Genomic DNA, 23880 nt, shown 5'->3' on the forward strand with positions numbered 1-23880 from the left:
TGTTGATGATTAAGCGTTGAAAAAAAAATCAGTGTTTTAGGGTTTAGAGTTTTAGGCCTGATACCATGTCAAGAATGTGAATCCTTCGTCAGTGTATTACGTATAAGGGTATATTTATACAACCTAGGATCGGGCTAAAACATAAGCCCAATATAAGCTAAATACATAAGCCTAGCTCAACAATTGTTCAAAGAGTATTATTGTCGTCAACTAACTTGGATTGAACTAATCTATGGGAGGTCTTAAAGTTTCAACCTAATAATACGCCTTATCCTTACCTAAGAAGAAGAGAAAAGAAAAAGGGATATTAGCAAGATTTGGAAGGGCCCAAAATCGTAGCTGGTATGGGCTGCATATTTTATTTTTGAGGTAGGCCGTCAACCTTGTCTAATTGTCTCCAATTTTTGTTTTCTAGTAATGAAGAGGTTTTGAGCCTATCTGTGTAATAATACATCTGTATAGCAGTTAAGCAGTACTGTATATAGCAATAAGGGGTATGAATAAAAGGCTAAAAGTGGAAAGCATGTGATTATGTCATACATTTCTAAACTAATATTAAATAAGAAAACATATTTAATGTTTATTTGTAGCCATAAGGGCAACATATAGCATCACCCTTTTTTTTTCATTTCTTACGTTTTATCAAATATGTTTTTATTCTTCTATCTTTACTTTTTCGAAATTTATGAGCACCCTAATAATAAAGATATAATTATGGGTTGATGTACTGAATCATATATGCTTTAGGGTGCCCATAAATTTCCGAAAATAAAGATAGAAGGAGAAAATCTGATAGTGTGTTTTTTAAAGAAATACCAATTCGAGACTATGATACCTGTAAAGTGTTGACTCACTTGATAAGTTTCTTACCTTAAATCCTAGAGGTGTAAGGTTTGAAACTTATCAAGTAAGGGTACTTGGGAGTAAGGATTACCTTACTCGATCTCCCCTCTATTCCTAAGTGTCTTACCCGTAAATATTGGACCAAAAATACCGTAATGGTTAAGGTCTGATCGGGGTATGTAAAATTTCAAACAAAATGAACACGGTTATCATTTGTAAAATTATAAAAATGAACATGGGACATTCGATTTTATCATTTGTGCCTTTTTTGCAATATGGGATGTATTTGTTAAGAATTTATCATTCAATTTTTTTTTTATTTTGCTATTATTTAGGATTTAATGGTTTGATGAATTTGTGATTAAGGAATGGTCTATTTGGTTTCAAAGTTGATTATTCTTTGATTTCTGGCTATAGGTGTATTTTGGTTGTATAAAAAATGAATATAACGATTTGAAGTCCTATTGTAATTTTGGAACAATGGATAAATTGAGGTTTATTATAAGTGAATTGATTTTGAGCAAAATAGGCAAAATGTAGTTTATTTTATTGACTTATGTATAAATTCATTTTTAAGTAAAATTAAATTAAAAGTCAAGAAAATAATACTTACATTGTATATGTTAATATATAGAGAAGATAAGTTCATTTAAATTTCATTTCAATAAAAAAGTAGTGTCATGTTCATTCTAACAATACTAGTATAATATTAATGGTATTACAAATATTATAAATTGAATGTTCATTCAAGAAATATAAATTCAAGTTTAATGTACTGTATATCTCCTCCATTCCCCATATATTTGCAACATGGGGATGATACACGGATTTTAAGAAGTGATTTGTTGTTATTGTTTCATTCTTATTTTTTTTTTTTTTTTTGAGGGAAGATTGTTTCATTCTTATAAATAAAATTATATATATATATATATATATATATATATATATTAGAAAATAACCGTACCTTAATGCTAATTGAATAGTATTCATATTATTTATCAACATATTTCATCCGTGGATGATAGATGAATGAAAGCAAATGATGGATGTAGGCGGATCTATAAAATGATGATGGATGTAGGCGGATCTATAAAATGATGAATGGATGCAAATGAAGCTCTACCCCAATTCAAATCGTATCCATTGACATCTATACCTCCAAAAAAAGACATTCTATTGGAGCTACCTACTTGGGAATATAATTACCTCATTCAATTCTAGTAGTTTACAAAACCAAAACCTTACATTCATATATCCAATCCAGTAACCTACTATATTCCAAATTAAATTAGCAAAACTTACTAAGTAAAGATGCTACGTTTCGTTCGAGTAAATGGCTTCTCTTTATTGGCATCTTCTAAAAAATTAGTTGAACCAACAGAAATATACAACCCAATTTTCCCCAACTACAACCCAAATCACTTCATTAGTAGGAAGAACAGTTTGAGATCCTTGTGTAATTTCATCACACCAAAAAATTGTGATCAAAATTGTGAAGTTATGAATCAAGAAGAAGAGTTTATTATCCCTAAACATGTGGCTTTAGCCTTGGATGGATCTAGGACATGGCATAAAAAACATGGCCTAGATCTTGATTATAAGCCTTTCTATCAGGGTTTCATGAGGTTTATTGAGTATTGTCTCAAATGGAAAGTTAGTAGTGCCACATTCTACGTGTATGGTCTTAGAAATTTTAAGAAGCGATCTAAGGTATACATATCTTGGTCATTTTTTAGATTTTTTTTTTTTTTTTTTTTTTTTTTTTTTTTTTTTTTTTTTTTTTGAATAGCAAGGGTACTTAATTTATATTAGAGAGTTCTTGAAATAGTATACAAGACTATTTTCTTTGTCCCACTTAAAATGCTTTAGATTTCATAGTAACTCATGTGCAACTTCCAAAAATAAAAATTAAAACAAACCTCTTTGAAAGTATAAATGCATTTAGATGATTATTTAGTTTATTGATCATTTAAAAGTTTAACACTTTTATATGCATTTAGGTACAAGATGTAACCAATGTGCTTTTTACTCATTTTAATGATTATTTAGTTTTTATTGCTCATTTAATCATTAATAATTAGCAAAGATGAACCATGAAATCGATTGTTTGTTAAAAGTAATTCAATGCAAATGTAATTGTTTCTATTTTATGATTTGCATGACAATGAAAATTCTCGAATTATTTTTCAACATATGGGTTCATTTTAAGGTTCTTTAACACCTTTTTACTCCCTACCAAACAATTCAAATAATAGACTCAAATTCGTCTAATAAAATCATTGGTGTGAGTAAATAATGATATTAGAAAAACTACTTTAAAATGAAAGAATTATTAAATATTTAAATTTGACTAATACTATGCAAATTACATAGTTTTTTTTCTTTATTATAAAGGCTCCATAGGCTTTGAAAATTTTGGCTTCACCTCAAGTTGATTTTAAAAATAAGCATTAATAGATGGATAAGCCCTCCTTGCCGCAGTTACGTTTTTATTTTATTCTAACGCTTCCTCCTAAAATTTTACATCACAGGAAGAAGTTGATTTATTTCTGGATCAGCTTGAAACAGTTTTAGAGGAGGAATTGGAATATTTTACGAGGTACTCCGTCCATACTTTATGTACTACTAAACCGTTGTATAGATACGCAATTTAAGAAAAATATTGAAAAAAAAGTGCATGCTTTGCTGTCAAATATAAGTATTATAGCGAATGTAAATTATTGGTAGATTTTTACGGTTTTTTTGTTTTTGTTTTTTAGCGAATGTAAACTGTTATTTTATTTTATTTATCATTTTATCATTTTTTTAATTTGGCAACCCTTGTGAAACAGGAAAGGAGTAAGAGTGTTGGCGGTAGGAGAAAAGTACATGTTACCTAAATCACTTCAAGCCACAATAAAGAAAGTAGAAGAAGCAACAAAAGACAATGCAAAACTTGATTTAGTCCTTCCAATATGCTACACTTCACAAAGTGACATAGTTCAAGCAACAAGAAAAATTTGCCACAAAGTAAAGGAAGGAAGCATTACATTAGAAGATGTTAATGAAGATTTGATACAACAACATCTTGCCGTCCTTGGCTCTCGACCTATTCCTGACCTATTTATACGAACAGGCGGCCAACTTCGCGTTGGCATGTTGTTGGGGTGGCAAATTGCCAATGTTCATCTACATATTACCAACACTTGTGCACCTGAATTCGGGGAAGATGTGTTCCTCGACGCTTTGCGTTCCTATCAGAAAAGAGATACAACGTTTGGTAGGTAAAGTTAGAAGCCAAGCTACTATGTTTTATTTTTTACCTTAATCTTGTCAAAGAAATTAAAAATTCCAATTAATTAAGGTGTCTGGTGCGCAAATTCTATGCTACTCCTAGAGTGTAGTGTGCTTGGTACTCTAGATTTATAAAAGTTATAATATTTTAATATGAATTTCTTGTTATTTCAATATATATATATATATATATATATATATATATATATATATATATATATATATATATATATATATATATTATTTTAAAATAAGTATATGTTATTTTATGTTTTTTTTTTTTTTTTCAACATTGATCCTTTCACTGTATTCTAAGTTCATAAAATTCATGTTATTTTGATGTGAATCTCTTATTATTTCAATTTATATACTACCTCCGTTAACATTTACTTGCAACTTTGGAATTTTTTATGTCTCTCAAATAATACCCCAAAGTTGCAAATAAATGTTAACGGAAGTAGTATATGTTATTTTTTAAATAAGTACATGTTAATTTAATAAATGCATATTTTTTTTAATGCATGATGTTGAAGTAAATAAGTGAAAAACATATTATTTTAGTAAAATAACACAAGGTTTTAAACAAAATAATATAAGACTCATGCAAAATAACTCAAGTATGTTGGGTATGGAGTACCGTGATCTAGGAGTATATAATACTAACTCATTTGGTGCATGCTTCTTTGCTAAATCAAAGAGATTATAATTGTGTGGCTTGGCCTTCTCATTCAACCTCATGAAAAATATAGAGAGTTACAAATTCTAACCTTAAAATAAAAGATAATATAGGAAAATAGGAAGTTAACTAATATATACCATGTCAAATAATATCCCATAATATCTCAATACCCTCCTCAAGTTGGAGTATGCGGGTCATGAATGCCTAACTTGGATCGAAGATTATCAAATTGTGCTTTTCCGAGAGCCTTTGTAAAAATGTCCGCAAGCTGAGAAGACGTTGAAACATGAGAAGGAGTAATCAATCCTTCAGTAATTGCATCACGAACAATACAAGAATCTGGGAAAATAACGACAGTTTTTCAGCAACGACTAAAAAAACCGTCGTAATATTTTTACGTTGGTTTTTGTACCTGTTTCATAATATTACGACGGTTTTTCAAACCGTTGTTGAGTTACGACAGTTTTTAGCCAATAAACTGTCACAATAGACACTAAAAATAATTATTAAAAAAATTAATATATACAACAGCTTCAAAATATCACAACTTACGACAGTTTTAAAAACTGTCGCAATTTGTGACAGCATAAAGCTGTCGTAGAGTTGATTTTTAAAAAAAATAAAATAATAATGGTATTTAAATATCCCATTCAACAAGCCCACACCAAACTCTAAATCCTCATCTGCCGTTTCTCCCCTATTTCCCCTCATATTTTCTCTCTCCTCTCCTTTTCCCTGGTTCGCTCTTCTCTTTTTCGCCTTCTCAGTTCCTATGTTCTCTTAAACACTACAAGAAAAAAGTCTAATTCCGACGGACATGAAAATCCGTCGGAAAACACTTAATTTCCGACGGATTTATTTTCCGTAGGAAATTTGTGACGAATTTGGAATTTTCGTCGGAAATTTACGACGGAAATAAAATTCCGTCGTAAATTAAGTGTTTTCCGACGGATTTTATTCCGTAGGAAATTTTCGACGGAATATTAGGTAGAAAATAAAAGCTTCCAACGAAATTTAATTCGGTCGGAAAATTTCCGACAATATATTATATGTTTCCGACGGAATTTTTTTTTTTAAAAAAAAAAACAAAAAAAAACCCCAAACCCTAATTAAAAACAGTGCCCCCTCCCTCTTTATATTCTAATTTCTCTTTCTCTCTCCTCTCTTCTCACTCTCTCTCCTCTCCTCTCCTCTCCTCTCTTCCTCTCATCCTGCTTCCTCTTCTTCGCCCCTTATCACCTTTTCCCCTTTCTTTTTCAGTTTTTTTTTCTCATCCTTTTCCCCTTTCTTTTTCAGTTTTTTCTTCTCATCCTTTTCCCCTATACTCACGCATGAACATTGAACTCAAATGGGGTTTTAATTTTTTTTAAATAAATTAAGGTTTTTCATGTCAAATTTGACCATGAAAACTCTAGATCTAGAGTTTTCATGGTCAAATTTGACGTTTAAAACCCAAAAACACGCCAATTTCGGAGTTTTGTTGGTGAATTTCAAGGTATGTTATATTTTTTCTTTTTTATTTTTGGTTTTTGTGATTTTTTTTAATTTTATGGTGATTTTAGTTGAATTGTGATGGTGGTGGACTCGTGGGTGGTGGCGGGTGGCGGTGGCGATGGACTCGTGGGTTAAGATCTGGCCGCGGTCTGAGTCAGTTTAAGGGTGGTCAGTTTTAGGGTCGTGATCTGGGTGGGTCTGGGTCAGTTTAAGGGTGGGTTCGATCGGGTTTGGGTAAGGGAAATGGGCTGTTTTAGGGTCGGGTCTGTGTTAGGGTTTGGGTCTGGGTTAGGTTTGGTTAGGGTTTGGTCAGGTCTGGGTTAAGGTTTGGGTTAAAGTTTGAGTGGTGGTGGCAGTGGGTGGCGGTGGTGGTGGTCTGTAATGGTAGTTGGTTAAGGTTCAGTGGTGGTCTGATGTGGCAGTGGGTGGCGGTGGTGGTGGTCTAATGTGGTTGGTGGTGGTGGTGATGTGGGTTTGGTTGGGGTTGACAGGGGCTTTATGGGTGGTTAGAGGTGGTGATACGCCGTGCCGATGGTGGCACGGCGTATTTTTTTTAATTTCCCAAAAATAGTTTCCGACGGAATTCGTCGGTGCCGAAAATTGTCTCACGGCAGAAAGTTCCGTCGGAATAGTGTTTCCAACGGAATTTCCGTCGAAAAAGGTGGTTTTCCTACCAAGGTGTCTCCGATAACCTTTTCCGACGGAATTCCGTCGGAAACTGATAAGTGTTTTATTTGTCCACTTATCATGGCATTTTTAACACAATTTTGTTGTCATTTTCCCCTTTCCCCCCCTTTCCGACTCCTTTATGTGCATGATTACAACTTTTGGCCTCCCCGTTCCTTTTTATGTGTGTGTTCGTGTTTGTAAATGCAAGGAGAAATAGTTTATATAGCATGAACATGAAGAACTATATTGGAAGTACAACACAGGAGGAGAGGGCGTGTAGTCCCCAAGGAGAGGGCGCTCCTGCCCCAAGCACCACAATCAACATCTCTTTATTCCCAGATAGGAGAGGGCGTGCACCATAGTAGGAGCGGGCGCTCTTCCCTGATCTTCCACAAACTGCCTCAAACTGCTGTAGGAGGAGAGGGCGCGCAAGAGCCAGGAGAGGGCACTCTAGCCTGAGGAGCGGACTCTCCTACATGCAAACCCGAATTTTTGGTCGGATTTTACAATGTAACTTCGGGGTGTATAAATACGACCCTTGGCTTTTGTTTTCTGTACCTTCTTCCTTGGAGGAGATCATCTTCTTCCCTTTAGCTTCCTTAGGCTCTTCTCTCTTAGTTAACTATCTAAACTCTTATCAATTAGCTTAATTTCTCTCAAACTCTATCATTAAAGTAGATTAATTGAAGTTTGTATTCTCACTTTCAACATTTTCTCAACCTTGAAGCTTCATTAGTAATCTCTTTCCTCTATCCCTTACTCTTTATTTTCTGTTTTTAATTGCTTTGAATTATAGATTTGTCTTTTAATCTTGGTTATTTGTTGTTGCATGTTCAATTAGCTTAGATTTATCACTCCTTTCAACTTGTTAGATTGATGATAGTATTGGAACTTGTAGTTATGTAGTTCTTTACCATGTTTAGTGAGTAGTTAATTAGCTAGGGGTTGGGTGAAGACCCAACCAATCAGCCATGGGTTGATTGATATTTGTGCTTGCATGTTCATTTTGGATTGATGATTGATTGTTAAAGAATTAGTTAATTGCATGTGTAATTGGATGGCCACTTATTGCTCATGTATTCACTTCTATGCTCGCATTGAAAGATCAGGTCTACTTGTGAGCCCTTTCTTGTATGATTATGCTAAATTCCTCTTGATTACGGTCCCTTGTTTGGATGATGTAGTAGTCTTAGTTGCGGTAATTAGGAGAGAAATCCCAATTATTTGTGCCTTAGTACTATCTCGAACTAATCGAAAGACAAACCCGAGTTAGTAGTCTACTTCTCATTGTTAAAACTTGGTTGGCCTATCTTGCTAGTTGAGTTTGGTTTAGGAAAGCTTAGTGTTGTGGTTTTGAAAGAAGTGAACCTTTTCTTGTATGATTAGACCAAATTTCTATCTTGACTACGGTTCCTTGTTGGATGATATAGTAGTCTTAGTTGCGATAATTAGGTGAGAAATCCCCATTATTTGTGCCTTAGTACTCTCTCGAACCGATCGAAAGACAAACCCGAGGTAGTAGTCTACTTCCCATTATTAAGACTTGGTTGGCCTATCTTGCTAGTTGAGTTTGGTTTAAGAATGCTTAGTGTGGTGGCTTCGGAAGAAGACAATGTTTAGTGCCCTTCTATCACCCAATTTGTGTACATGCTTGCTTATTGTTTTGATATATTGGTTTGGTTGGTGTTGATTCTCATTCCCCCCTAGTGTTTGTCTCCATAGTAGTTATTTAATGAAATCCCAAACTTGTAACCGAACTAGATTACAACCGTTTCATATTCTCGGTGTACTCATACCCATTTCCTGTGGATACGATCCTTTACTTGCCCTAGACTTGTCTTAGGTTAGTTTAGGTAGAAATAGTGTTTGGCTTGAGGGTGATTGTCCAACGACCGATTATTCCTCTACCAAAAATGGCGTTGTTGTCGGGGAATGGCGTTGAGCATTGAGTTACTTGTGAAATATGTGAGACTAGTTCATTTGTATAGATTTGTTTTTCTTCATTTTCTTTGACTAACTTGTTGTTGTAGGCAGTGGCGGATCCAGGATTTTCGAACCTATGAGTCACCATCAATAATTGATCACTTGTTTCAATCCAAATATTATATAAAAAAAATTATATTTCACCAAGATGATTTCAATCAAAAATAGGATATAAAAATACATACTATAAAACTATTACATTAAACTAACTTTATGATTTTTTACTTAAAAACAAGAATTATTAAAAAAAAAAAGTTAGATAACTTAAGATTCCGGTTATTAAATATTACAGGTCTCTTTAATGAAATAGGAAAGCAGTGCAAAAAATTATTCTAATTCAAATATTCAATGCTGACAAAGAGAGACCTGTTATATAGATAACTGGTCTCTAATGACGTGGTGGCAATAGCAGCAACAAAGAGACCACCTATCTGATATTTTAATAGGTGGTCTCTTTGATGTTTAAAAAACTGACAGTGGCCTAATCTCAAATAGAAGAAACAAAGAGACCGCCTATTTGTAATAGGCGGTCTCTTAGATTTTTTTTTTTTTTTTTTTTGTGGTGCTGGTGAGTCACGTGACTCACTGTGCACCTTAATAGATCCTCCCCTGGTTGTAGGTGTTAGTGAAGAATCCAATATTCGACTTTTCGTCACGCTAATGACGTTAAAGAAGCGCTCCCGGGAGGCAACCCGAGTATTTTTGTTTTTACACAAAAAAAAAGGAAAAAAAAATTTTTTGATGATGAGTGAGCTTGAACTAACACTTTAACAAGTTTGAGTGTTAGTTTTGTGTTTCGCTTTTGTTGTAGGTGGTTTGCTAAGGGAGATGAAAAGTAGGCAGATTCAGCCATCTAGTAAGGAGGGGGCGCTCCTTGAAGCTAGCACGCCCGCTCCTATTTACTTCAAGAAGAACAGGACCTCCCGTAGCAATTAGAGCGGGCGCTCCAAAGCAAGTGCATGCCCGCTCCTTGCTGAAGCAGAACAAGGCAGTAACATCAGCAATAATTAGAGCGGGCGCTCCTAAGCCTCAGCACGCCCGCTCCTATGTTCTACTCTCAATTTCAAAAAAAAAAAAGGAGCGGGCGCTCCTATACACCTGCACGCCCGCTCCAACCCCAGTCTGTTCATAGAAAGAGATTATTTTAATCCCCTTTTCACCATCTTTCACCCCACCTCTTATATTACTCATCTTTCATACTCTCTCTGCTCTCCTCCCATCTTTTTCTCACTCTAAAAAAAACCCCATTTTCTCCACCCCGGCCCCTCTCTTCAAAATAATCATCAAACCTTCAAATGTTTCACACAAATTTCACAAACCCTTAATCTACATCCAATTATCTCTCTAAAAACCACAAATTTTCACAAACTTGAGCAAATATTTGAAAATCCACAAATTCTCCATAGCAAGAACAATTTCAATTGGTGGAAGCTTGAGGAAGAAGGAGCAAATTTGAGTAGTCTTGGAAGAATTTACAGTATTTTCATACTCTAGTTGGTATAATTTTCATCTCTACTTCACTTTCCCTCTTGAACCTAAGGGTTCTTCTTCAAAATTCTTAATTTTGTTTATTTCATGAATATTGTGTAATTAGTTTCATGATTAGTTGAAATTAAACAAATATTGTTGCTTATTGAGAATTGTTGGTGAAAATTTGTGAATGGTGTTTGGCATAGGGATGTTGTGATTGTAGATGGCTTATTCTTTATAAATTGTAAATTTTGATTTGTGTGAATTTGATGATATTGGATTGCATGTCATGGATATTTGCTTTCTTTTGGTAATAAAATTTCGAGCATGGTTTAGATGCCCTTGGTTGAACATAGAATTGGATAGTTTAGGCTAGTGTGAGAATAACCTTACCGAATGTACGAGACCTAAAGTCTAGGATTGTGGTGAGAAGGTGTCGCCCATATCGAAGGAATTTGAACCCAAAAGGTAGTAATTGATCCCACATTGTTTCCAAAAGTAAGGTTTTAATATTTTTCAAGCCTACTACATTTTGAATGAGTTGCAAGGATCCTCTTTGATTTTGTACCTAGATCGAGAACTTGAGTCCCAACTCCCAAGATTGCGGCCTAAACTACTCTTAGTGATGATGAAGGTTGTTATGTATTGTTTATTCACAAAAAAAAAAAAAAAAAAAAAAAAAAAAAAAAAAAAAATTAAGGCACATCATTTTTATTTCCTTTGTTCAATCTTTAGTTCGTTTATTGTAATTAGTAGTTTGTGTTGTAAATGTTCAAGTTCAAAAAAAAAAAAAAAAAGAAAGAAAAAAAAAAGAGAAAGAAAGAAAGAAAAGAAGTGATGAATAGCCACCACCCTAGCAATCCAATAAGCTTGGGGGTGCATTTTTGTTTCAAGGTCACTCATAGTTTGTAATTTGGGTCAAAGTTTGAAACCTATGTAGGTTTGCTCTTAGTGTTATACATCTTAGCTTGACTTTTATTGCAAAACGCTTCTATTTTTCTCTATGCCTTAACATTGTGTCGTAATCCTTGAGTTTTGTAATGATAGTAGAGTAGTTGAAGCCATTGTCGGTGGCGGGAGTTGGTTCACAAGCATATGGAGATGGTACTTATCATTGAGATGTCGAGTGTTCTAAAACTTTCTTTTGTCTAATTTTCTTCCGGCTCCTTCGAGGAGTCATGAGACACTACCATTAGGGGGATTTTCAACTTTGTGTTAGGGAAGCGGTAAGATTGGTGGAATGGACTAAAGTTGAGTACATTCGAGAAGGTTAGCTAGGTCTTAGCTAGTCATGACCGTGGTTGATCTTAGGCATATACCTCATGCTCGAGTTTTATTGCTTAATGATTTTTTTATTTTTACATGTTCTTTTCTTTGAGAGGACTAATCTATTGGTTTCTTTTGCGCCAAGTGAATTGCTAAGGGACAAGCAATTAGCTAGCTTGGGGGAATTTGATAAGTGTTTTATTTGTCCACTTATCATGGCATTTTTTACACAATTTTGTTGTCATTTTCCCCTCTTTCCTCCCCCCCCCCCCCCTTTCCGACTCCTTTTTGTGCATGATTACAACTCTTGGCTTCCCCGATCTTTTTTATGTGTGTATTCGTGTTTGTAGATGCAAGGAGAAATAGGTTATATAGCATGAACACGAAGAACTATATTGGAAGTACAACACAAGAAGACAGGGCGTGCAGTCCCCAAGGAGAGCTCGCTCCTTCCCCAAGCACCACAATCTGCATCTCTTTATTCCCAGCTAGGAGAGGGTGTGCGCCATAGTACGAGCGGGCGCTCCTCCCTGATCTTCCACAAACTACCTCAAACTGCTGCAGGAGGAGAGGGCGCACAAGAGCCAAGAGAAGGCGCTCCAGCCTGAGGAGCGGGCGCTCCTCTATGTAGGAGTGGGCTCTCCTACATGCAAACCCGAATTTTCGGTTGGATTTTACAATGTAACTTCGGGGTGTATAAATACGACCCTTGGCTTTTGTTTTCTGTACCTTCTTCCTTGGAGGAGATCACCTTCTTCCCTTTAGCTTCCTTAGGCTCTTCTCTCTTATTTAACTCTCTAAACTCTTATTAATTAGCTTAATTTCTCTCAAACTCTATCATTAAAGTAGATTAATTGAAGTTTGTATTCTCACTTTCAACATTTTCTTAACCTTAAAGCTTCATTAGTAATCTCTTTCCTCTATCCCTTACTCTTTATTTTCTATTTTTATTGCTTTGAATTATAGATTTGTCTTTTAATCTAGGTTATTTGTTGTTGCATGTTCAATTAGCTTAGATTTATCACTCCTTTCAACTTGTTAGATTGATGATAGTATTGGAACTTGTAGTTATGTTGTTCTTTACCATATTTAGTGAGTAGTTAATTAGCTAGGGGTTGGGTGAAGACCCTACCAATCAGCCATGGGTTGATTGATATTTGTGCTTGCATGTTCATTTTGGATTGATGATTGATTGTTAAAGAATTGGTTAATTTCATGTGTAATACTTATTGCTCATCTATTCACTTCTATGCTTGCATTGAAAGATGAGGTCTAGTTGTGAGCCCTTTCTTGTATGATTATGCTAAATTCCTCTTGATTACGGTCCCTTATTTGGATGATGTAGTATTCATAGTTGCGATAATTAGGAGAGAAATCCCAATTATTTCTTCCTTAGTACTATCTCGAACCGATCGAAAGACAAACCCGAGTTAGTAGTATACTTCCCACTGTTAAAACTTGGTTGGCCTATCTTGCTAGTTGAGTTTGGTTTAGGAATGCTTAATGTTGTGGTTTCGTAAGAAGTGAACCTTTTCTTGTATGATTAGACCGAATTTCTATATTGATTACGGTTCCTTGTTTGGATGATATAGTAGTCTTAGTTGTAATATTTAGGTGAGAAATCCCCATTATTTGTGCCTTAGTACTATCTCGAACCGATCGAAAGACATACCCGAGGTAGTAGTCTACTTCCCATTATTAAGACTTGTTTGGCCTATCTTGCTAGTTGAGTTTGGTTTAAGAACGCTTAGTGTGGTGGTTTCAGAAGAAGACAATGTTGAGTGCCCTTTCTATCACCCAATTTGTGTACATGCTTGCTTATGGTTTTGATTCATTGGTTTGGTTGGTGTCGATTCCCATTCCCCCCTAGTGTTTGTCTCCATAGTAGTTATTTAATCAAATCCCAAACTTGTGACCGAACTAGATTACAACCGTTTCATATTCTCGGTGTACTCATTCCCATACCCTGTGGATACGATCCTTTACTTGCCCTAGACTTGTCTTAGGTTAGTTTAGGTATGTAGAAATAGTGTTTGGCTTGAGGGTGATTGCCCAACGGCCGATTATTCCTGTACCAGAAACACCTTTTCCGACGGATTTCAAGGTGTTTCCGACGAAACTTTTCCGTTGGAAATGGACTGTTTTCTAGTAGTGTAAGTTCTCTCTCCTCTCTCTTTCTCGGATCATCTCCCCTCTTATCCTCCTCTCTTTTTCGGTCTACTCATTGTTTCTCATCCTCCTTCTTTCCTCTCTTTCTCGTCCTCCTTTTCGCTCTTTCTTGTGTTCTAAAAAATGGCGAATTGAGGTTCAATTTCGTGATATTGGGGTTTTATTTGTCAAATTCGACCATAAAAATTCCACATCTAGAGTTTTTATGATCAAATTTAAAAATCAACACCCAAAAAGAAGAAATTTTTTGAAGGTATGTAAAATTTTGTGTTTATTATTGTGGTTTTTGTTTATATTATGATATTTTTTGGTCTAATTTCATTATTTTGTGCTTAACTGCCTTTTTTTGTTGTTCGTTTATTTTCCTATGAATTTTTTTTCTTCTATTTTTGAGTTGATTTTCGTTTCAATTTGTTATAATTTGTTTATTTTCTTTGGATTTATTGTGGCTTGTTTGTTCGAATTTTGTACTGTTTGGATAATTTCTATTTTTTTGTTTAATTTATATATTGTGGGGTTTTTTTTTATTTTTATTATTGGATGTATATTTGTATATCTTGTTTGATGTCACTAGTGGAAAAATAGCTATCCGTAACGGGCAAAAAAGGCCAATCCGTAACGGGCATCGAGCGTTACGTATGCCACCGTTACGGATAGCCAGTGTTATTCGTAACGGGCATTTCAAGTGCCTGTTACGAATAACCCGTTAATCGTAACGGGTATTTCAAGTGCTCGTTACAAATAACCTGTTATTCGTAACGGACATTTCAAGTGCCCGTTACAAATAACCCTTTATTCGTAACGGACATTTAAAGTGTCCGTTACAAATAACGATTTATTTGTAACGGGACTTTCAACTGCCCGTTACAAATAACAGGGTTAATTGTAACAGGCATGATATCTGCCCGTTACAAATAGTGTGTAACCCAATTTTAAAAAAAATCCAGCACATGCTGTGCTGGATTAGCTAGCTTGCATAATAATTATAGCACAATTATTTTATTAATTAATTGAGATAAAAATAGTACTTCATATATATACAATCAGCAAAAAAAAAAAAAAAAACATTTATTATCACCTAATAACTAAAACTGAAAAAATAGAGCAAAAGAAAATCTCAATGGCAATAAGAGATTTAAATGATTTCCCACTAAATTAATGTTAAATCGTTTACATCTTCCACAAATTACTGCAACTCAAGTGGTTTGTCTGGAGCACCAAATTCCCCCGCGAAATCAATCATCTCTTGTGCATGACCAAAATGAAATCTGATGGACTCTGGAGACTGTTCCTTGATTACTGTATGAGCCTCCCATTGAAAAAATGCTTCCTGAAAGATGGAGAAAAATGGGATGCTTGAGCTGTGTCTGACTCTGCTACACTAGCAAATTTCTGAATGCGAGAGCTTGTACTTGATTGTTCGAAGGAACGTAACAGCAGATCACGCTTCTTTTGGTTAAATGGCTCAGAAAGAATCTCGTCAGGTATATTAGTACCCTACATTCATAAATTAAATCAGATCTTATTATGACTATTCAAATCAGAATATCAGAATTTCATGTACATATTAAACATTATTCCACGTGCATATCAACCCAGGGAAGTTGTAACATCTTCCTTTCCACAAGACATGAGATTATGAGAATGACAAATTGACAGTAAACTGAACAATACATTGAGTGAACTAGACATTACCATTCTATGAGTTGATATGCACGTGGAATAATGAGATGATACTTGTTTTAATGAGATGATACTTGTTTTGAAGTTATATGAGTCCAATTTTGAAGTTATATGAGTCCAATTTAATGAGGTGATACTTGTTTTAAACTCAAGCAAAAGGTCTGAAGCTTTTGTCGAAAAAAAATTACAGAGAGTACTTCAGAACATTAAAAGAGACTCTTAACACATTTGAGTACTGCATTCCATATACTACTAAATGCTAATGTACAAGTGTAATATTCATCAGTATGAAAAAAATTCAAATAGAAGCCAAACCTCCACCTCCCACCCTCTCACTCTACATATAGCTCCCGAAAAAAGTAGCCAGCGACAGCAACTATTAATAAATTATCTATAGTCTGAACAACTACAAGCTTTTAGCCTTATCACTAGGCCAAGGCCTCATAAGCCTACGACCTCTATAATCCATATTGATTAGACATTGACACATTGTGCCTTATGGAAAAGCTCATGCTACGTATTTTTAATGCAACAAACTCAAGAAGTAAGGTTGGAAATAAAATATCCAACTTAAACTGAGACTGAAATACTTGATCAATTAGACAACTAATCCTCAAATTTAAAATTAGGACTTCTATATTGTATTAGACCAAAAAAAATTCTCATAAAGCTGCGATCATCACTTTTTCGCTCTAAATCTCAAGCATATGTAGCTAATACTAACCAAGGACCCATGACTCTATCCATGATCCACCTACCAACAACACAATTACACAAACATATCACAAAATTTACAAAGAAAATTGAATAAAAGAAGAATAAAATTACTGCAAAGCAATTAGTCCAACAACATCAGACTATATTACCAATTAATTGCGAAATTAGACAAACAAAAATAAGATATATTATGTAATAGCCCTCTTCTATCATGGCAGCATAATTTCAATAAAAACACATCAGGAGGTTTAGGAGGCTGCAACAAAACTCAGATCTGTAATAATAACACCATCATACAAATAAATTAATCAATAAAAGCAACAAATACAATCAAAATCACTCCCGATCTCCACTAATAAACAATAATCAAGCTAAAAACAATCATCAATTCGCACAAATTGTACAGGAAACAATCAAATTCAGAATATACAAACAACATTTCAATAAAAAAAAAAAAAAGAGGGAAAAATAAAAAATTGTGGAAACATACGTTTACCACCACCAAGGACCTTATGAAGAGGCTTCGATCTACCGAATCTTCGAGAGCAATTCACCAACAGGACCGCAAAGACTTTAAAAGAGAAACATAGAGAAAAAAACGAATTACAATCTCACAAATATATAATACTATTAATTGAACCTCAAAAGGAAAATTGCGAGCATAATCACCTCGACGTCATAGACGATTTACCAGCTTCAGCATAAAAAATGTGGCGAAGAGCGCGAGGAACCAAACCGGGTACTTTGATAGATCCGAAAACGATGTGAGTTTTCCCAGAACCACTAGGCCCTAAAGCAGCCGAAAGCCCATCTTTTCCACTCATAAATCCCTCAACCATTGGTCTCATGAGCTTACCATACACTTCATCCGGCACAGTTATAACCACAATTCACTTAAAAAAGTATGCAGTCAATCAATTGAAAAAATCCCAAAAACTAAAAAGGGGGGGAATTCAAACAACAAACCTAAGAATAATTTGAAGAAAAAACATGCGAAAATCCGTTGTAAACTTCAGATTTCAACCTGTTAGAATCGTAAATCGAGGGAATAATCGTAATAGAATGAATCGTCATTGATCGTAAGACAACTCTTACTGGGTTTTTTCGAATTAGGTTGTTTTGATTTAGAGGGTTTGGAAGGAGCAATTGGAAGGGGGCAAACTCTGAGGAAGACATTGAGAGAATTTGAGGAATTTGGTTGATTTGGGGATGGAATTTTAGGGTTTTGTAAGAGCTGAACATCCATTGATAAGATGTCATCGAGTGGGAAATTGGGGTTGTTAATGTTTTTGGAGGAGAGAGGAGAGAGGAGAAAGGAAAGAAGATGAGGAAATGACGACTTAAGGACTGACTGACTGAGGAGAGTGAAACCCTAGTTATAAATGGGCTTTTCTCATCAGCTGGGCCCAAATTCAAACATTTGTAACGGGCACAATCTTGTCCGTTACAAATAAATAACTATTCGTAACGGTCAAGATCTTGCCCGTTACAAAAAATATAGTTTTTGTAACGGGCACCATGTTGCCCGTTACGAATAATATGTATTTGTAACGGACTGTTATTTTGACCGTTACAGATATGTTTATTGTAACGGGCATAGCTTTGCCTGTTACAAATAACCCGTTACAAATGACAATTTTTCTACTAGTGTGTTTTGTTATTTTTATGTATGTTTATTATATATTTTCATTTATGTGCGCTTATTATATGTTGGGTTTATTTTGTTTGAGTTTTATTTGTTGGGGTTTAATTTTTAGATAAAATCTTAATGTTTCTTTGTGTAAGGTGGTGGTAGGAAGGAGAGTTGTAGGTGGTTGTCGGTGGTGGTGCGAAAGGTTGTTGTGGGGGCAGGGGAAGGGAGGCCTGGGTAAGGGGGGTAGGGGGTGGGCATTTTTTTTATTTTTTACGACGGCTAGCCGTCTCTAAAACCATTTTTACAACAGTTTTGTTTCCTGTCGCAACTTACGACAGTTTCAAACTGTCGTAAAATAATTACAACGACTAAATAAAAAAATCTTCGTCGAAACTAATAAAACCGTCGTAATAATTCTTTACAACAGTCAAACTGTCGCACAAAAAAACTTATATACGACAATGCTGACTGCGACAAACAATTTACGATAGTTGACTGTCGCAACTATTTTCTATGACAACTTTTGCTATTTTTGCGAAAAATTTTGGCTGTCGCAAAATAGCTAATTTCTTGTTGTGGAACAAAGTGACAATCAACCTCAATATTCTTTGATCGTTCATGAAACACTAGATTCTTATCAAGATGCAGAGCCGATTCATTGTCATAAAACAATTTTATCACCTTTGGATGTTGTACACCGAGACTCGATAACAATGCATTGAGCCATTTTAGGTCACAAGTAACGGCAAACATGGATCTGTATTCAGCTTCCGTAGATGATGTTGACACTGTGTGTTGCTTCTTGATTTTCCATGAGATGGGAGACTTACCAAGAAACACTATCCAACCAGAAAAAGAACGACGAGTGAGATTACAAGCAGCCTAATTTGAGTCACACCAACCCTGCAGATTCAAGTCATAATCAGAGCTCAATAAAATACCCTGTCCTAGAGTGCCTTTCAAATAACAAACCACCCTCAACGCAGCATCCCAATGCTCGCTACCTGGTTCTTACATAAACTGAGACAAAACATGAATTAATTATGCTAAATCAGGGCGAGTAACAGCAAGATAAATCAAACGGCCTACTAGTTGTCAGTATGCCTCCGAATCATAGAGAAGATCACCAGTAGCAAGACTCAACTTGTGATTCTGCTCCATAGAAAGGCCACTAGGCTTTGCTCTAAAACAACCTGCCTAAGAAATAATATCCAATGTATACTTTCGTTGGCACAAAACAAACCTGCAGAGCTACGAGCTACCTCAATACCCAAAAAATATTTCAAAGGACCAAGGTCCTTCATCTTGAAGCAATCACTAAGATAATCCTTAAAAACTGTTAATGCAACGGAATCATTCCAAGAAATAATTAAATTGGTAACATAAACTAGGACATCAATTTGAACTTTGCATGTAGTATATGTGAATAAAGAATAATCAGATTTAGATTGTATGAAACTGTACTATTTTAAGGTCGTTGTAAGCTTTGCAAACCAACACCGAGGAGCCCGTTTCAATCCATAGAGTGAATTTCGAAGCCTGCAAACCAAGGAAGGATCCGAGCTCTCAAGACCCGGTGGAAATTTCATGTAGACCTCCTCACTGAGATCACCATATAAGAAGGTATTGTGCACATCCATTTGATGTAGCTCCCAATTTTTCCGGACGCAATAGCCAGAACAATGCGCACCATCGTCATTTTTGCAACCAGAGCAAAGGTTTATTCATAATCTACTCCTGCCTTTTGATGATGGCCTAACACTACCAAACTATATTTAAGACGCTCTATGTCTCCATTTGATAAAAACTTGGTCTTGTAGACCCATTAACTGCCTAGAGCTCTTTTTTTTCCGGCGGAAGATGTTCCAATCTCCAAGTAACATTGTCTTCCAAAGCCCAAATTTCTTTCTACATAGACTTGCCCCATGGATCTTTGCTTTGAACAATTATTGAAATAAATTTCCAATAATTCACAGAAAAATTATCACAATGTATATAGTGTGCTAGGGGATACGGGGTATCTGAAAACTGATTGGATGGCAGAGACGGACTTTTAGCAAAAAAAAAAAAGTGTGAGTTACAAAATCTTGAATTAAAACTAAGGGGAATTTATCCCGAAAATCACGCCCTATATTGGGCTGCTGCTGCTATGCTGTAGTATCGAGGTGCGAAGCGAGATACCTGAAGCTGTGAAGTTGCTTCGTTGTTGCTGTGTTGCTGGGCAGGCCATGGCTGGTAGTAGCAGCAGCTTCATCATGCTGTTGTGCCGTGACCTACTGCTATATGGTCTGTCTGGCAGAGGAAGTGTACTCCGCAACCTCCTTGCGGCCATCATCTATTTGCCGTAAGTTGCCTGCGGAGTGGGTTGTCTCCATATTATCTTGAGGTGAAGGTACATCATTTCCTTCCCCATTAAATATTTCATGCTCAATTTCATTATTGTAAGCAACCAAATCATCATCACTCACAATATAATCTACAAAATAAAAATGGACATCATCCCCCGTCCCATAAAAAATTGGATCAATATTAGCATCTTCCGGACTGCGAAAAGGAAACACATCTTCCATAAATTTCACATCACAAGAGACAAAAAATTTCTTTGTTTCAAGATCACATAGCTTCCACCCCTTTTTACTAAAGGTATACCCCATAAAAACACATTTATATATGACTCCTACTAGCAAACTTATCCCCTCTCGTCTTATGATTGTGTCCGAAACACAAACAACCAAAAGTACGGATAACACCAAAAAAAGGAGGCTTATTGAAGAGAATTTTCAACAGTGTTTTATTTTGAATAAGAGGAGTAGGAGTTCAGTTAATCAAATGAGCTGCAGCTAAAACACACTCCCCCCAAAAATAAATTGGTAGTTGTGCTTGAAATCTCAAAACTCTCCCAACATTAAGAATGTGTTTGTGTTTTCTCTCTACTCTCCTAATTTGTTGAGGGGTCCCAATACACGAGGTTTGCAAAAGAATTCCAATGCCAACAAAGTAATCATGCAAACAATTAAATTCGGTTCCATTATCACTTTGCACAATTTTAAATGTTTGATTAAATTGCTGGTCAACCATAGCAACAAAAGCCATAAACATCCAAAAAAACCTTTGTTTTATCAAGCATAAAATAAATCCAAACAACTTGGGAATAACCATCAACTATAGTAAAAAAAAAATAGCGAGCACCACATGATGAAGCATGTCGATATGAACCCCACAAATCATAATGAATTTTTTCAAAAAGTCTAGTAGAATTATTTTCATTTAAAGGAAATTTGTATCTCGATTGTTGAGCATGAAAACATACTTCACACACCTTAAATAAACCATTTTTTATTATTGTTAATATGAGGAAGCAACTTAACTACTTTCTCTGAAGGATGCCCCATTCTTCTGTGTCAGAGCTCCAATTCTGATGTAAATTTAACCACAGACACACGTTGCACCTCAGCTAGTTTTCTAAAATAATATACTACGTCTTGCCTAAGTCTCGTTTCAATTAGGTGCTTTAGTTGGTCTTATATAGCACACATATATGAGTTAAATTAGACAACAACATTTAATTGATCACTAGGTTGAGTAATAGAGATTAAATTGCAATGAAGATGAGGCACAAAGAGAACTCTAGTGATTGTGATTTTAGGACAAAAAAATGGAACCTTCCAAAGTAGCAAGTACACGTTCACCATTTGGTAAACCAATTTCAGTGATGTGTGTGTCAAACAACCAAGAACAATTACCGGTAACATGATGGGTTGCTCTGGTATTAATAATCCAACAAGAATCATCAAACTTATCATTACCCACAAAACCCGAAAATACCTTCGAGTGTTCGGTGGTGAAACCTTATTGCAGAATTGTAGTCTTCCCATCATTAGTTTCGGTTAGGGGCTGCTCGTCACCCCCCGGCAGCATACTCCGCACCCCCCTGCGGTCTGCTCTACCTGGTCGTGGGTATGCAAGGGTTGAGTGGGTTGTATGTGCTGCTCTTCATGTGCAGCCATAGGAGAACCATGCCCCTTCTTGTTGCAAAGAGGGTAAGAAGATTTAAACCAATAGCTTGAAATTTCATGCCCCGGTGGTGTTTGATCATCATCGGCCATGGCTAAGTAAAAAATAACCTGCTCTTGATAACATGCTAAATCAGAGAGAAAATATAATTGTGTGGCTTGTCCTTCTCATTCAACCTCATGAAAAATATAAAAGTTACAATTTCTAACCCTAGAATAAAAGATAATATAGGAAAATAGGAAGTTAGCTAAAATATACAAGATAATATTCTACCATGTCAAATAATATCCCATAATATCTCATTATTCTTCTATATTGCGATCAAATCACCTTTCAGTAGTATTCTTTTTACTCTTGATAATATATAAAATCCCGATGCCACAACACACACACAATCATGGATTCATGGAACGTAACTACTTTTGAAAACATTCTCCTACTAAATCAAGTGATTCAAGTCTTGCTAACATTGCTTGAGATAAAATACGCCAATCAAAATTCCAAAGTGGTCCATGTTAGCGAAAACAGAAGTTAAATTAACATCTTTAGCTAACCTCAAAACTTTATGGGTTCAAAAAATCCATGCTAGATATTCCCTAGTTGCGTGCAGGGAATCAGGTTGTGCACGCAACTTATAATCTTTGCACATGCTTTATTATTTTGAGGGTTTTTACAATTTTACTATAATTTGCAGCGATTTTGTGGAACAATTTTTGAATTTCAAATCTCTACTTTAAAGACTATCTATTTTAGTTGTAATTGGGATCTATCTATTTGATTTATCATAATGAATCATTGTATAAGCCCTCTCAAATTATACAATGCTCTACTTTAAAGACTATCGATTTTAGTTGTAATTGGGATCTATCTATTTGATTTATCATAATGAATCATTGTATAAGCCCTCTCAAATTATACAATGAACCATTATATTGTTTGTATATTAATTAAAAAAAAAAAATCTTGTTACCCAATAATACTATTTTTTTTTAGACAAACCCTGCTGAGACTTATCTAGATCATGTTGCTAAGCTTGGTCATATATACAAGCAATCTTATCAGGATTATTAGGTATTTTCTTAAAAGTCAATAATACCAACTTTAACTCATTCACTTTTAATAATACCAACTTTGAATTATTATTTAATAATCTCAACCTTAAGAGGTGTTTGCTTTCATTGAACCCAAACGACCGACTACCTGATAAACAAGTTAATTCTTTACTTTAAGTTATAGACACTGTTGAAATGGTTTAATTTTTCTGTGTTTTTCCTCCGTTCCCCTTCCCTTTTCTCTCTCCTCTCTTGAACCTAACCACCACCTCCCTCCACCATGCCACCACCTTCGGTTGCCTACCACAACAACATTAAACCCATTTCTCTTCTCCCTTAACCGCTGACAACTCCAATCCCTTCCCCAACAATTCATATATATATATATATATATATATATATATATATATATATATATATATATATACATACATACATACATTAGGGTGGTTTTGGGAGTCGAAGGAGGTGGTTTTTTAAGTGAGGGAAATAAATGAAGGTGTTTACAAGGGTGTAGAAAGTGAACGACGGTGTTTTCAAGGGTGGGGGAAGCGTTGGAGGTAGTTTTTTTGGGGGTGTAGACTTAGGTTGTTTCACGGTGGGAAGATGGAAAGAGTAGGGTGGGGCAGTTTAAGCCTTCGAGAAGGGCTAGGAGTGCAAGTAAGGGCAATTTCGGGGGCTCGACTTGACAGGGGAACCATTTTCGGTGGTGGCCGGATATGGGAGGGGGCATTTTGGGTTGGGGTTTGGGCCAAGGACTGCCGGAGGTGATGGGGTTTAGCCGAATGTGCTGCCATAGTGGTTATCTGGTTGTGGATTTTATTTTATTTTTTAAAAGGAAGAATACATTTTAATAATCCAACTTTACCTGATTTAGTTTAAATAATTTCAACTTTTGATTATTCTACAATAATCCCAACTTTCAACTCCGTTTT

At 35.3% G+C, this 23880-nt stretch overlaps 1 protein-coding gene and 1 long non-coding RNA gene across 2 annotated transcripts; one reads left to right on the top strand and one right to left on the bottom strand.

Annotated features, from left to right (window-relative positions):
* Positions 1-2140: 2140 nt before the first annotated feature.
* On the top strand, positions 2141-4280 carry LOC145555698 (uncharacterized). The gene is made up of 3 exons (XM_081617434.1): positions 2141-2553; positions 3375-3442; positions 3675-4280. Exons 1-3 carry the CDS (start codon positions 2155-2157, stop codon positions 4108-4110), a joined length of 903 nt encoding a protein of 300 aa, XP_081473560.1. The 5' UTR covers positions 2141-2154; the 3' UTR covers positions 4111-4280.
* Positions 4281-14818: 10538 nt separating this feature from the next.
* Positions 14819-17577, bottom strand: LOC145555699 (uncharacterized). The gene is made up of 3 exons (XR_014091540.1): positions 16916-17577; positions 16737-16817; positions 14819-15343 (listed from the first exon to the last, which is right to left on the bottom strand). It is a non-coding gene; the product is annotated as an uncharacterized LOC145555699 (long non-coding RNA).
* Between the last annotated feature and the right edge of the window lie 6303 nt (positions 17578-23880).

Source organism: Chenopodium album, chromosome 8 (genome assembly GCF_948465745.1).
Source record: "Chenopodium album chromosome 8, dcCheAlbu1.1, whole genome shotgun sequence".
NCBI classification, from domain to species: Eukaryota; Viridiplantae; Streptophyta; class Magnoliopsida; order Caryophyllales; family Amaranthaceae; genus Chenopodium; species Chenopodium album.

Excerpts from the sequence above, each read along its gene's own strand:
- LOC145555698 (XM_081617434.1), top strand. The coding sequence starts at position 2,155 with ATGCTACGTTTCGTTCGAGTAAATGGCTTCTCTTTATTGGCATCTTCT. Across the intron at positions 2,554-3,374 it reads ATTTTAAGAAGCGATCTAAG|GAAGAAGTTGATTTATTTCT; the intron begins GTATACATATCT and ends TTTACATCACAG. Across the intron at positions 3,443-3,674 it reads GAATTGGAATATTTTACGAG|GAAAGGAGTAAGAGTGTTGG; the intron begins GTACTCCGTCCA and ends CTTGTGAAACAG.